At 42.0% G+C, this 14,237-nt stretch overlaps 1 protein-coding gene across 4 annotated transcripts in view; it reads right to left on the bottom strand.

The window, feature by feature from the left end:
- blnk (B cell linker) overlaps positions 1-14,237 on the bottom strand; it is a 161,015-nt gene that overhangs the window by 133,552 nt on the left and 13,226 nt on the right. The window contains exon 1 of one of the 4 annotated variants that reach the window (XM_052027911.1): positions 4,449-4,532. The exons of the other annotated variants lie outside the window; for them this stretch is intronic. Coding sequence (XP_051883871.1) covers positions 4,449-4,454 — 6 coding nt within the window. The 5' untranslated portion in view covers positions 4,455-4,532. Of the gene's footprint in view, positions 1-4,448; positions 4,533-14,237 lie in introns of those variants that run through there. 4 annotated transcript variants of the gene reach the window in all.

The following is a 14,237-nucleotide window of genomic DNA, read 5'->3' as shown; positions in this document are numbered from 1 at the left end:
CCATCCACGTGGTGGCAACAACTCTTATTTTTATATGGCAGTTGAACAAATAGTAAGCATCAGAACAGAGCCACATGATTATTCATCAGTGCTTTGCCACTGCTCATTGCACTTGGAATTAATATGACAACATTGCTGAACACAGATAAGGTTGAATAATGCTGTATTATTATGACCAATGACTTCTGCACTGACAGAAAACAATCGGAATAATAAGCACTTTTTTTATTTCCCTCAGGTTGCTTTGCAAACAACATCGTCCATGTTGGGAATGGGTTAGGCGCTGGAGGTAATCATGATCTTTGACTGTCAGGAGACAGAGCAGAAAACAAACTGACACCAGTTCCCCACACCCACTTCTGATAGTTTTCATTTACTACTCTGAAGACACTCTTCAACAAGGTGTTCAGCGACAAAACATCAAGCGTGGATTCCTAACAAGCTCTCCGAATCTCCTTCTGTAAATTTGCAGTTTCTCCAAAGTTTCAATCAAGTTACAGGAGGAAAGAGGGGAGAATCCATGTGCAGTTATTGGGGCATCGTAAACATGAATGACTGCACATACACAGTTCCCCAGAAGTACTCCATGTGCAAACCATTCTGTAATAACTGGTAGGTTCCTGCAGCATCCAGAAAACTGAAATAGCACTGCAGAGCTGTTTCCTGAACTCACTACTTCACAATCCAAAGAAATACTACATTCCAAAAGGCGTGATTTTTTTCACTACTGATTTTAGCAGTAAAGCTGTCTGGTAATGCCGAAACTCCATCACCATGTCCTGCTGCGTTTTGCTTCCTTTGAGCACTCATGGTAGGTTGCTCAGGGGATGGGATGGATTCAGAGGAGACAGAGACCAGGATTGCAAGGTTAGGATCCCAGGTCTGGGATAATGGTTAGGGACATTCACAGACATTTAATCTTTCAACCGTTTTGATAGCCAGTAAGGCCTTGGCAGATCTTAAAGGGATGTTTAACCAACACAACAGCTTCTTTAAAATTTAAAATGGTCCTGTTTGTGTCAGTACATAATGTAAAGAATTCCTCATGCTCAGCCAGTGGTGACAGAGTTACATGTGTGTTCATGAGGGAAGTTGGGAGACCAAGGGGCTTGTCACTTTCTGAAGTGGGCTGGATTCATCCAGCCCACAAGCCATACGTTGCAGCCCGTGGTTCTGGGCAACATTACTATGGTGGGAAGCTTGGAGGCTGAAATGCATGCTGCTATCATGATAACCAATTAACCTGCATCTGTTTCACCAGGTGCAGACTGCACATAAAATTTGTTCTACCTGCTTATTATGTTGTTTTCAGGATTTCAATGACCAGCTAATTGCTGAGCTGACAGTACATCACCCCTGGGTCCAATTTTGTGCAGCTTAAAGGCATTCTGAAGAGGAACTGTATTCTGACCGCAGCAAGTGGTAGGAATCGTTCTGGTGGGAATGGCTGAACAACCGCCTCAGGAATCTCAATGATGTGGCAGTGGAGGTCTTGGCCAACGGGGTGGAGAGGTGGCCACATCCCATCTGTTTATAGGCAGACAGTGTAGCCTTTGGGCACTGGAAGGAGATAGTACACTTTATATTCCCCTCTGTCTCATGAAACTGGATGTGGTGCTGCAACAAGAGTGCACGTATTTGAGCGAGGTTAGTGAATACATCTTCAAATGCTATTTCACACTGAGTGCATTACAAATTGCTCAAAGCACCATACCCCATCTCTTACCTACTGACAACTTCATTCATTCGGCTCTGGGATCCAACATTCACTAGCCCCAGAACAGCCTCGCACTGTAATCACTAACCATGCACCTACATCTCGCAGCTTTCACACTGCCAGTGAGTCTACCACGAGAGCCATGTCAGCTAAACACATCGCACAACCTCTTCCTCGCTCTCTTCTTCTTAACCTAGCACCAATAGCAACAAACTGACTGGGATCATGCGTAGCTGCAATGTTACCCTCCTGGGGAAGGAACAGACTCCATGGCCAGTGGTGGGGCAGAAACAATGAGGACAGTTTACGTACACACCTAGCAGCACAGTGGTGCAGCTTGTAGAGTTGCTGCCTCACAGTGCCATACACTGGAGTTCAATCCTGACCTGCCTGTGTGGAGGTTACACGTTCTCCGGTGACAGTGTGGGTTTCCTCTGGGTGTTCCGATTTCCTCCCACATCCCAAAGAGGTGCAGATTAGGAGGTTAATCAGCCACTGTAAATTGCTCCTAGCATGTGGCTGAATGGTAGAATCTGGGGGGGGCGGGGAAAGAGTTGATGATAATTTAGGGAGAATAAAAAAATTGGATTACGGTAGGATTATTGTAAATGGGTGCTTGAAGGTTGGCGCAGACTTGGTGGGCCAAAGTGCCTGTTCCCATGCTGTTTCTCTCTATGATCCAGTTGTGTTTATGTCTGACAAATAACAAAAAAAACATGAAACTAAAGCTACATATATCAGAGGGATTTACAGCAGCTTTCGAAATTACTGGACCTATCATGTCCAACCCAATCACTTGGTCCACATGCTTGCCGATTATGATACTTTAAGCACCTATCCAAGTACTTTAAATATCTCCTCTGCCACCTACATTCCAGAGAAGCCTTGACCCATCTCATTTTTCCCTCGGAACTGAAGATTCTTCCTAGTAACTGCACTGTAATCTCTCTAATGCATTCACGTAGTTTCGGTAAAGTAGTGACTAAAAGCGTACTCAGTACTTCAGCTGTAGCCTGAATAGTGTTCTACATATTTACTTCCCCGAAGTATGGGACTGCTCTTACATATCCAAGTGATAGTAACTGATCAGTAATTTTAGCCATTTCAACAGCAGGAGCAGCAGGAATTTAACAATAATACAAAACACTGCAGTTTAAATGTGATGGCAAAATAAAGATAGTAATCCTCACCAATAACCTCCCTGACAAACACCAAGAGACCTCTTCCCATAATGAGGAAGTAATGTTTACAAAAAAATATTTGCAGCAGAGGAAGTGATGTTCAAAATTAACTGTAATCGACAAGAAAAAAATCCCCTTTGTTAAACAAAATTTTGCTCATTATTACTCTTAATTTTCATTCCAATTGCATTATTTAATTTTCATTCATGAAACAGCTCATTCATAAAATGATAGCAATCATTACAATATTAACATCACACAGCATGATCAAGAACAGAGAGCCATATTATGATTAAGAAAGTGAATGCTTCTGAATTTGTAGAGTTAAGTGCTATTCTTGACACACAGACAATGAAATGCTTTTGTTGTGAAATATATGTAATATTGCAGCATATAAAGTAAGTATCCCTAATTTAAATCTGGTTTAGCTCCAGCGGCGTCAGATTTGATTTAAGTTTAAAATTCACAGACTACACCAAAAACAAACCATCCTTTCTTAAGCCCCAGGCCTTGTTGTAGCCCTACGGACAGATCTTCCAAAAAGATTGAGAGTGTACTTTTAAAGTATGGGGTACTCCCAAGGACACACATATTGGAAAAAAAAACATTAACTGCTGATGGAAAATTATTGACTCCTGACAAAGACACCCTCTGGTCTGCCCAAACCTTCCTGGTCTTGCAGTGCAAGGAACCATGTAGTGAAAGTTGCAGACAGCCACATCCTATGGTCCAGAATTACATGCACAATCCAAAGCTTGGTGCAGCAGTCACAAATGCTCTATAAAAAAGGAATCTCTGTTTAAGGACTTATGAAGTGCTGAAGCCATGTGCAAACCCCTTTGCCTGCTCGTTCAGGGAATATATTCAGAAGAAAAGCTGATATCATGGTGATATAATGTAAATTGTGTAAGTAAATGGAATAATATGGCATGTACTGTGAATGGTGACAGATGAAAGTACTGTATTATATATTTTCAAATGTCATCAATAAAGTATACTTCTGGAAATACCTTTTAAGGTTTTATTCTCTCATGACTTATTTTGTTTCTAAGATGCTAATTAAATATCATCTCTGTAACAAGCCACAGGCAAAACACAGCTGCTCTGAAAGTTCCCCCGTGGTGTTTGCAGAGATCTCCTGCTCCCCAGAAATTGTGGCGTTGATGTGACTAAGGGGTGGGGACGTGAGCGATCTCAAAGGCCATCTCCTCCAGAACCACCTCTCCAGAAGCGGATCGAGTGCAGGAAATTCTCACAGGCATCACAATAGACACGAGGCTGAGTACTGTTCTTCATTTATTTTGTTTATCTCTACCACAGAAGAGTGGTTTTTCCACTCACTTCCCTCCATCATTCTTAACAATTTCCTCCCCACCAGCATCCATACCAGACCATTTCACAACTTCCTTCCAAACACAGATACCCCCCATCTTCCTTTCTGAACAGCCACTTGCATATTTTCCTTTCACTTGTGCAATCGTTAACCCCTCAGAACTCCTCCTTCTCTACTTACTGCAATATTGCTCCCATTCAACCCCTCCCTATCCTACCTGCATTCTGCTTCTTCCTCCAGCTGTGAAGTCCACTACCAGTAGAAACCTCACGCATGTGCACTATGCTTTTCAGTAGACACTCATTACCTCCATCTGCACCAATAGGAACAATGCATTTATACAGTGCCCTTAATATAGCAAAAATGTCTCAAGTCACTTCACGGAACTGGTCTAAACAAAATCTGAAACTAAGCTATATGAGGAGGTATTAGAGCAGGTGATCTAATGTTGGTGGAAGAGGTAGGTTTCAAAGAGCCTCTTAAAAGGAGGAAAGAGTTGGAAAATTGGAGACATTTAGGGAAAGAATTCCACAGCTTGGGATGCAGACAGCTGAAGGTACAATTGCCGATGATGGAGCAACTACATTCAGGAGTAACCTAGAAGGCAGAATTGGAAGAGCGTGCCTGGAGGGATGTCTGGGCGACACCTTAGATAGATTTGGAAACAAAAGTGGGAATATTAAAATCAAAGCACTGCTTTGAGAAAGCCTTGTGTTTTGGGCTTCTTTACAGGCAGTGGTTAAATTTGCCAATTAATCAGCAAATTTTTGTAAAGAAGTGAAGCAAGCAATTCATTTATGCTTACATATTTCCAGTCTCCTGATCTCTTAGGGGCTCTTAGGATTAGCTGTCAACTTTCATCAGGTTGCAAACTGGGTGCTAGAGGATTAACCATCCATTATGCACCCCTCCCATTATACATATAACCTATACACTTTACACACCCTGAGCATTACCCATCCCCCTATATTGACCACCTAATCATATATCCCATACATTATGCACTCTCCCATTACAGATTCTGACTATTAGTCATCCATTATGCATGCTTCCCATTATTAACCCACTCATTATAAACACATTGACCATATCCCACCGCTTCTATGGAATTCACCAAAAATGAAAATAGTCTGGGTTTTTGAACAAATGGCAGATATATTTCTTCTCATTTTGTACATTGCCTGAGTTGTTTGTCCAATTGCTTACACTCATCTGTCGATACTATCAAAATCGTCTAGTGTGGTCACACCCGCAACTTTGTCTAAGCACGTAACATTTTGGTTTCCAATCCAAATCTGCAATGTAAAGCAAATTTGAATGTCTCTAACCTTAAATCATTACAAGAATATTAATGTTCAATAGCTTCCTTAACTATTTTTAAAACAAGTGAAGTTCTGCTCTTGTTGGCTATTAGCATAAAAGAGAAAAGGAAATTAGCCAAAGCACGGAAATGTTATACAATTAAGCCATCGTGTTGCAACATGTTAACAGATGTTCTGTTCATCCCAGTATTTCAAAATGCTCCATCATGACTCCACTGAAGTGGCCAAACAAGCAAAGGGTTACAGGAAACTCGTATAGTTTATCTATATTTGCTGACATGGAAATATTGATCAATGTCTTAAAAAAATCATTTTCAAAAACTGCAACGAACAGGGGCTTACAGATAGATGAAACAAAATCTTAACTCCTTTACCTAGGGAAAGCAAGGGTTTTTAATCCCCCTCCCCCCTTCCGAGAGCAGCTTGTGTTGATTTTAACTTGAGTGCTGACATTGTTAAGTCTAATTGAGATCCTATCACTCAGATTTAATTTCTGAAGTTAATGGAAATAAAAATTGGTAGCTATGAAAAATGGGTTGTCAATTCACTACAATTCAGATAACATTGCAAATTGTACAAGCACTAATATTTTAAAGAATAAAGCACTTGCCTATATAAAGCACCTATCACTATCTCAAAACATACCGAACAAATCAAAGCTAATGAAATAACTTTAAGCAGAGCCACTGTTATAGATTGATGAAATGTAGCAGTCTATTTGCATACAACATGGTTGCCCAAAACAGAAATAAGACAAACTGCCAGATAACAAGCTTCAGCTATTCTCCCCGGCCTCACAAATATCACTCATATTTCCTGTTTTCAGAATGACTTTTGGAGTCCCATAAAAGACACTGGTCCATTCTCAGTTTCAATTGGTTGACTTGATGCAGTATACAATCAGCCCAGCTGAAGCCCAAGTTTGCATCAAATTCACAGACTCAATTTGCAAAGGTGACTATTATGATTGCATGCTTTTGGAAGGTACCAGAGCTACATTTATTAATGAGCATATCAAAATGGTGGTATCACGAATATCAGTCAGACAGGAAACAAAAAAAACACAAGTATATTTTTTGTTTGATCTGTGAGGCTCGGCTCCTCCCTCAAATCACCTGCTTGGAAACCAAGCCAAACAGTACTTGTCAGTTTTTTTCCCCCCATTGAGGCTTTCAATGAAATTATCTACTCACTATTATTTTATAATTGAACAAGGCAGCCATTTTAATCTTAACTGTCTCCCACCAAGTAAATTGCTCATAAAATCATCTAAGTTTTATAGCTTACAAGTTACTGCTGCAAAAGAGGACATTTGGCCCATCAAGGTCATGCTTGAAATTATGTTCGACATCAGTTTCCTCCCACAACATTTCACCCAACCCCATCTTGATATTCCGTTCTACCAAATGTACTTATCCAACTTATCCTTAAGTCCCACCAAACTCTTCCACTCAATTGCTCACAGTGATAGCAAGTTCCATGTTCTCACCTTTTACACAATGAAACCGTCTCTCCCAAATTTGCTTTAAATTTACTATTGGCTACATATATAAGGACCCCTAACTCTGGCCTTGCTTACAAGTAAAAATATATTCCTTATGTTGATCCAATTCCTTGCCAAGAACACAAATAAATCATCCGAAGATATTTTCTAGAGAAAAGAACTCTAGCCTTTCCTGATAAGTTTAACTTCTCATTACCTGTGTCATTCCAATAAATCTCTTTTGTACCTTCTCCAGTGTTTCTACGTCCTTTTTACAACATAGTACACCTAGTGTGGTCTAAACAACACTCTATACAAGTTTAACAGAGCCTCATTGATTTACAATCTTATAACTCTAGAAATGAATACCGTAGTTCTTTTTTTTGTCATTACTTGTGGGTTTATTATGTGTAACCCTTTGTGGCCCTACCAGAATCTTAAAGTTACTTTTGAGATCATGTACCTTCAGAATACTTTACCAATTATTTTTATATTCATTGGTACTTGAATTTTGTCATGTGTCTTTTTTCCCCAACCTTACTCTATTTCCTTCCATCTCTTTATTCTTCTCTGTAATACACCTTTTCCTTAATTCTGCTTGCTATGGTCCATTATCATTCAACCATTTTTGCTTCTCAGTGGGATACATTTCCCCTGGATTCTAGCGATTATCGTCTTAAATATACCTCATGCTTATTTTAATATTTCAGTTGTCAATAATTTCTTTTCCTGTTTACCTTTCAATATTCTATAATTGAACCCATGGAATTGAACCCATGGTTAGCTACTAGCTAATGTCCAATCTATTGAGAACAAAATTGATGAACTAAGGACAAGACTGACCTACCAAAGAGAACTGAGGGACCGTTGTGTACTATGTCTCACTGAAACGTGGCTCACACCTGCCTCACCTGACTCTGCTATTCAACCTGACGGCTTCTCCATTCATCGAATGGACCACACAGAGTCCTCAGGCAAAGTTAAAGGCGGAGGAGTCTGCTTCTTAATCAATAACTTGTGGTGCTCGGACGTGACGGTCCTGGCGAGCCCCTGCTCACCCAGCCTGGAATATGTAACGGTGAAGTGTCGACCATTCTATCTGCCAAGGGAGTTCGCTTCAGCTATCCTGATGGCAGTCTACATACCACCACGGATGGACATGAAGCCTGCACTCAATGAGCTATACTCCATGGTCAACAACCTTGAGACAGGATACCCTGAGGCCCTCTTCATCACCTGAGAGCACTTCAATCAGGTCAACCTCAAGAGTGTGTCACCAAAATACTATCAGCACATCTCCTGCTCCACCAGGGCGCCAACACCCTTGACCACTGCTATACAACCATCAAAGATGCCTTCCGAGCCACCCCTCATCCTCACTTTGGGAAATCAGACCACCAGGCTGTGCTCCTTCTCCCTGCATACAAACAGAAACTGAAACAGGAGGATCCGGTACAGAGAGTCGTGCAGTGCTGGTTTGAGGAAGCAGATGAGCTCCTACGTGACTGCTTTGAGACAGCGGACTGGTCCATGTTCAAAGACTCAGCTGCCAGCTTGATGAGTATGCCACCACCATCACAGACTTTACCAGCAAGTGTGTGGAGGACTGTGTACCAAAGACGACAATACGGGTGTTCCCAAACAGGAAACCATGGATGAACCGGGAGATCCACTCCCTATTGAAGGAAAGGACTGCTGCACACAAATCTGGTGATCCTGATCTGTGCAAGAAATCGAGGTATGACCTTCAGAAAGCTATCAGGGATGCCAAGAGGCAATACCAACTCAAAATAGAGTGCTTTACCAGCCACCAGTTATGGCAGGGCTTACATGCCATGACAGGCTACAAGACGAAGCCGGGCTGCATAGCTAACAACAGCACATCCCTTCCTGAAGAACTTAATGCATTCTATGCACGTTTTGAACAGAAGGGAAGTGGATTGTCATCATCCACCCTGACAGCCACCAACACAGCTGAACCTGTGATCACAGTGGAGGACGTAAGATCAGTCTTCCGGAGAGTGAACACGAGGAAAGCACCTGGCCCAGATGGTGTCCCAGGCTGCGTGCTCAGATCTAGTGCTGATCAGCTGGCGGAAGTATTTGTGGACACATTCAACGTCTCCCTGCTTCAATCTCAGGTTCCCTCCTGTTTTAAGGCGGCCACTATCATCCCGGTACCAAAGAAAAGCAAGGTAACATGCCTCAATGACTACCGACCAGTGGCTCTGACATTCACCACCATGAAGTGCTTTGAGAGGTTGGTCATGGCACGCATCAACTCCAGCCTACCAGACAACCTGGACCCATTGCAATTTGCCTATCAGTGAAACAGTTCTACAGCGGATGCCATCTCCCTGGCCCTACACGCAGCTCTGGAGCATCTGGACAATAAAGACACATATGTTAGACTATTGTTTATTGACTACAGCTCTACCTTCAATACAATAATCCCAAGCAAGCTTGTCACCAAACTCAGAGACCTAGAGCTCAACACCTCCCTCTGTAACTGGATCCTTGACTTTCTAACCAAAAGACTGCAATCAGTCAGGATAGGCAGCAATACCTCCGGCACAATTATTCTCAACACTGGTGCCCCACAAGGCTGCATCCTCAGCCCCCTACTCTACTCCCTATACACTCATGACTGTGTGGCCAGATTCTGCTCTAACTCCATCTACAAGTTTGCAGATGATACCACCGTTGTAGGCCATATCTCAAACAGCGATGAGTCGGAGTCCAGGAAGGAGAGAGCGCTTAGTGGAATGGTGTCATGACAATAACCTTTCCCTCAATGTCAACAAAACAAAAGAGCTGGTCATTGACTTCAGGAAAGGGGGTGGTGTACATGCACCTATCTACGTCAATGGTGCTGAGGTTGAGAGCTTTAAGTTCCTGGCAGTGAACATCACCAACAGCCTGTCCTGGACAAATCACGTAGATGCCACGGCCAAGAAAGCTCACCAGTGCCTCTACTTCCTCAGGAGGCTAAAGAAATTTGGTTTGTCCCCTTTGAATCTCACCAACTTTTACCGATGCACCATAGAAAGCATCCTATCTGGATGTATCATGGCTTGGTACGGCAACTGCTCTGCCCAGGACTGCAAGAAGCTGCAGAGAGTTGTGGACACAGCCCAGTGCATCACGGACACCAGCCTCCCCTCCTTGAACTCTGATTATGCTGGCTGGTACACCAAGACAATGAGAGTTAAAGACAAAGACCCCACCCACCCAGGACATTCTCCCTTCTCTCCTCTTCCGTCGGGTAGAAGATACAGGAGCCCGAGGGCACGTACCACCAAACTTAGAGAGTTTCTACCCCACTGTGATAAGACTACTGAACGGTTCCCTTATACAATGAGATGGACTATGACCTCATGATCTACCTTGTTGTGACCTTGCACCTTATTGCACTGTACTTTCTCTGTAGCTGTGACACTTTACTCTGTATTGTTATTGTTTTTACCTGTACTACTTCAATGCACTCTGTACTAACTCAATATAACTGCACTGTGTAATGAATTGACCTGTACGATCAGTTTGTAAGACAAGCTTTTCACTGTACCTCGGTATAAGTGACAATAATAAACCAATACCAATCAGCTTCTATTATTTCTCCCCAATTAGATACTATGCAGTTTTTTTGCTTTACAAATCCAGTGCTGGAAGTCTGAAAATAGAAACAGAAAATGCTGGAAACACTCAGCAGATCAGGCAGCATCTCTGGAAAGTAAAACAGAGTTAGTAATTCAGATTGAAGATCCTTCATCAGATGAGTCTGATTAAGGATTTTTGACCTGAAACAAAACTCTGTTTCTCTTTCTATAGATGGTGCCTAACTTGCCAAGTCCATCCAAAGCACCTTCTATTTTACTACAGTTTTTGTCTTAAACCATTTTATATCATGATTGCTTCTGTTTAGATGTAGCTCATGCACTTAACTTCCATCTGTTCTTTTTAATATCCCACCACCTGACAGGATACAGGCAACTCCTGTACTATGGTCATTCGGGTTATGGAAATTCTTCTTTATGGAATTCACAAAACCACTATCCAAAATTCCGAGATATAGAATAAAATGTGCTCTTATGGAATTTGTGCGCAAAAAATAAACAAAATACAAAATAAGAAAGAGACAACAAATTTTGTCTATTTTTATTTTTTCAACTCGCATTTCTTGAGACATGCGCAAATCACACAGATAAATGTGGTGTTTTTTTTAGGTTCATTTTGCTGTCTAGCAGTTCCCCCGCACCAAGTGTTTTCCATATTGTTTGCCTGAATGATATCTGAAACAAGGCCAGCAAGTTTAAGTGCAAGTTGTGAACCGAAATGACTACTTCATTTGTTGAGAGTGATATCATTAAACTATCTGATAGAGCTGATGTCAGATACAGGCAGCAGGGATCAAATGAATCCCTCAAGGAGTACGAGGTAGTACACTCAAGAAGGAAATTAGGAAGGTAAAAAAGAGGGACCAGGAGATATCCCTGGAAGATAAGATTAAGGAGAATCATGAATAACTCCACATATTTCAAGAGTAAAAGGGTAGGTGCCCTAGAAAATAGGTCACCTTTAAGGATCAGTGTGCTAATTTATGTGTGGAACCACGGGAAATGGGCAAGGTCTCAAATGAATACTGCTCATTTGTATTTAACGTGGAGAAGGACATGGAAGCTAGGGAGTTCAGGGAAGGCAACAGTGATACCCTACCGCATATTAACATTACAAATGGAAGTGGTGTTGGAGGGCTTGAAATGCATAAACATGGTTAAATTCCAAGGGCCTGACCAAATGTATTCTAGGATTTCATGGGAAGCAAGGGAGAGATTGCTTGGGCCCTGAGAGATTTGTGTCTTCTTTAGACACAAGCAAGGTTTGGAAGGCTTGAAGATATAATAAAAGGCTGAACATTTAGCTAAGAAGGGCAGTAATGATAAGCCAGGAAACTACAGGCTGGTGAGCCTTGCATCAGTGGTGGGAAAGTTATTCTGAGAGACAGGATTTATTTGCATTTGGAAAGGCAAGGACCAGTTCGGAAATTTTTTTTTTTGAAGAGGTGACCAAGAGGATTTGCAAGGGCAAGGCAGTGGACATTGTCTACATGTAATGTAGCAAGGCCTTTGACAAGGTCCACATAATAGAACACATGGGATCCAGGGCAAGCTAGCCATTTGGATGTAAAATTGGCTTGGTGATAGGAGTCAGAGGTGCCAATGGAGGGTCATTTTTTAGACCGGAGATTAGTGACCAGTGGTGTGTCACAGGGATTAGTGCTGGGTCCTCTGTTGTTCATCATACATATTAATGATTTGGATGTGAATATAAATAGCAGTTAGCAAGTCTGCAGATGACACCAAAATTGGTGGTACTGGTTGTCCCTGGGTAACAAGTGGATTCTGATTTTACATATATCAATAAGTCGATTTTGTACATAATAATCACTCGATGTGGTAGCATACCATATACCATGCTATATTCTGCATTCTGTTATTGTTTTACCTTGTACTACTTCAGTGCACTATGTAATGAATTGATCTGTATGAACAGTATGCAAGACAAGTTTTTCACTGTACCTCAGTAGGTGCAACAATAATAAACCAATTCCTCTATAGTATTGTAATGAGCAGTACTAAAAGCAGATAAGGCTGATAAGAAAGAACTACTAAAAGTGAAGAGAGGAAACAAGCTCTGCCGTTTGTAGGAATGAACACGTATATTTGTTGGACTTTTGAATTTAATAATATTATGGAAGCTCGTTCATATGTAACAATGTTCATAAGTTGGGCATTCGTAACCTGTGGACAGCGAAGAAGGTTGTCTGAGGTTACCACACGATATAGATCAACTGGGAAAGTGGGCAAGGGAATGACATTTGGAATTTAAATTAAACAAGTGTGAAGTGATGAATTTTGGGAAGTTAAACTAGGGCAGAACATACACAATGAACGGCAGAGCCCTGAGGAGTGTTGTTGAATGGAGAGACTGAGGGGCATAAGTACATAGTTCCCTGAAAGTAACAGCACGAGTAAACAGGGTGGTGAAGAAAGCATACGACATGCTTGCCTTCATCAGCCAAGGCATTTGAGTACAAGAGTTGGGATGCCATGTTACAGTTGTACAAAACTTTGGTTAGGCCCTGCTTGGATTATTGTGTGCAGTTCTGGTCACCGTACTACAGAGAAGATATGATTATGCAAGACAGGATGCAGAAAGTAGGTACAAGGGTGTTGCCTGGATTGGAGGGCTTGAGTTATAAGGAGAGATTGGATAGGCTGGGTCTGTTTTCCCTGGAGCAGAGGCTGAGAGGTTACATGATAAATGGTAGATAGTCACAGTCTTTTTACAAGGGTAGGGAAGTCTAAACATAGAGGGCATAAGTTTAAGGTGAAAGGAGAAGGTCTAAAGGAGATCTGAGTGGTAAATTGGCCGCACAAAGAGTAGCCAGTATCTGGAATGAGGTGCCAGAGGAGATGGTGGAAGCAGGAACAGCAATAATATTTAAGAGGCATCTGGATAGGTAATTGTATGAGCAGGGCGTAAAAGGTTATGGAACTAATGGGATTATTATAGATAGGCATGGTTGTCAGAATGGACACGGTGAGCCGAAGGGCCTGTTTCCATGCTATACAACTCAATGACCCAATTCCACTGCTTGAAAACATTTTCTGACCTTATTTGCATAGTCAAGGTTAGTGAGCGCAGCAACAAAGTTAATCTGCCAACACCTGCACAACTACACCAGGAGGGCCAGACAGGTGGTGCAGGAGACCCTCAGGGTATTGCACTCTCTAAATGGTACTCGGGTCTGCATACTGGCGAAGAGGATGACTCCTCGGGGATTGTAGCCAGAACAAAGTCTGTAGCACTGTGTGGTAATTTAACTGCACAACAAAGGAGTATGGAGATCAGGCAAACTACATTGATAGGAGATTCAATTGTGGGGAGCAGAGGAAGGACAGTTGAGATTTCTGTGACCATAGGACAGTGGGTTGCCTTATTGGTGCCAAGGTCACTATGTGGCTGTGGAGCATTCAGAGCAGGCAGGGTGAACAGCCAATGGTTGTAGTTCATATTAGTACAAGTGCAGGACTTCATGAAGAGGCATGAAGTCCTGCAGATAGATTACAAGAAGGTGGGAGTAAGAGTGAAATTGCAGGACAAAGACTTACCGTGACAGTGAGTACAGAAGTAGGTGGAA

This window comes from Pristis pectinata, chromosome 12 (assembly GCF_009764475.1).
Source record: "Pristis pectinata isolate sPriPec2 chromosome 12, sPriPec2.1.pri, whole genome shotgun sequence".
In the NCBI taxonomy this organism is placed as follows: Eukaryota; Metazoa; Chordata; class Chondrichthyes; order Rhinopristiformes; family Pristidae; genus Pristis; species Pristis pectinata.
Note: the sequence above shows the minus strand (reverse complement) of the source record. Positions and strands in the feature narration are given on the sequence as shown.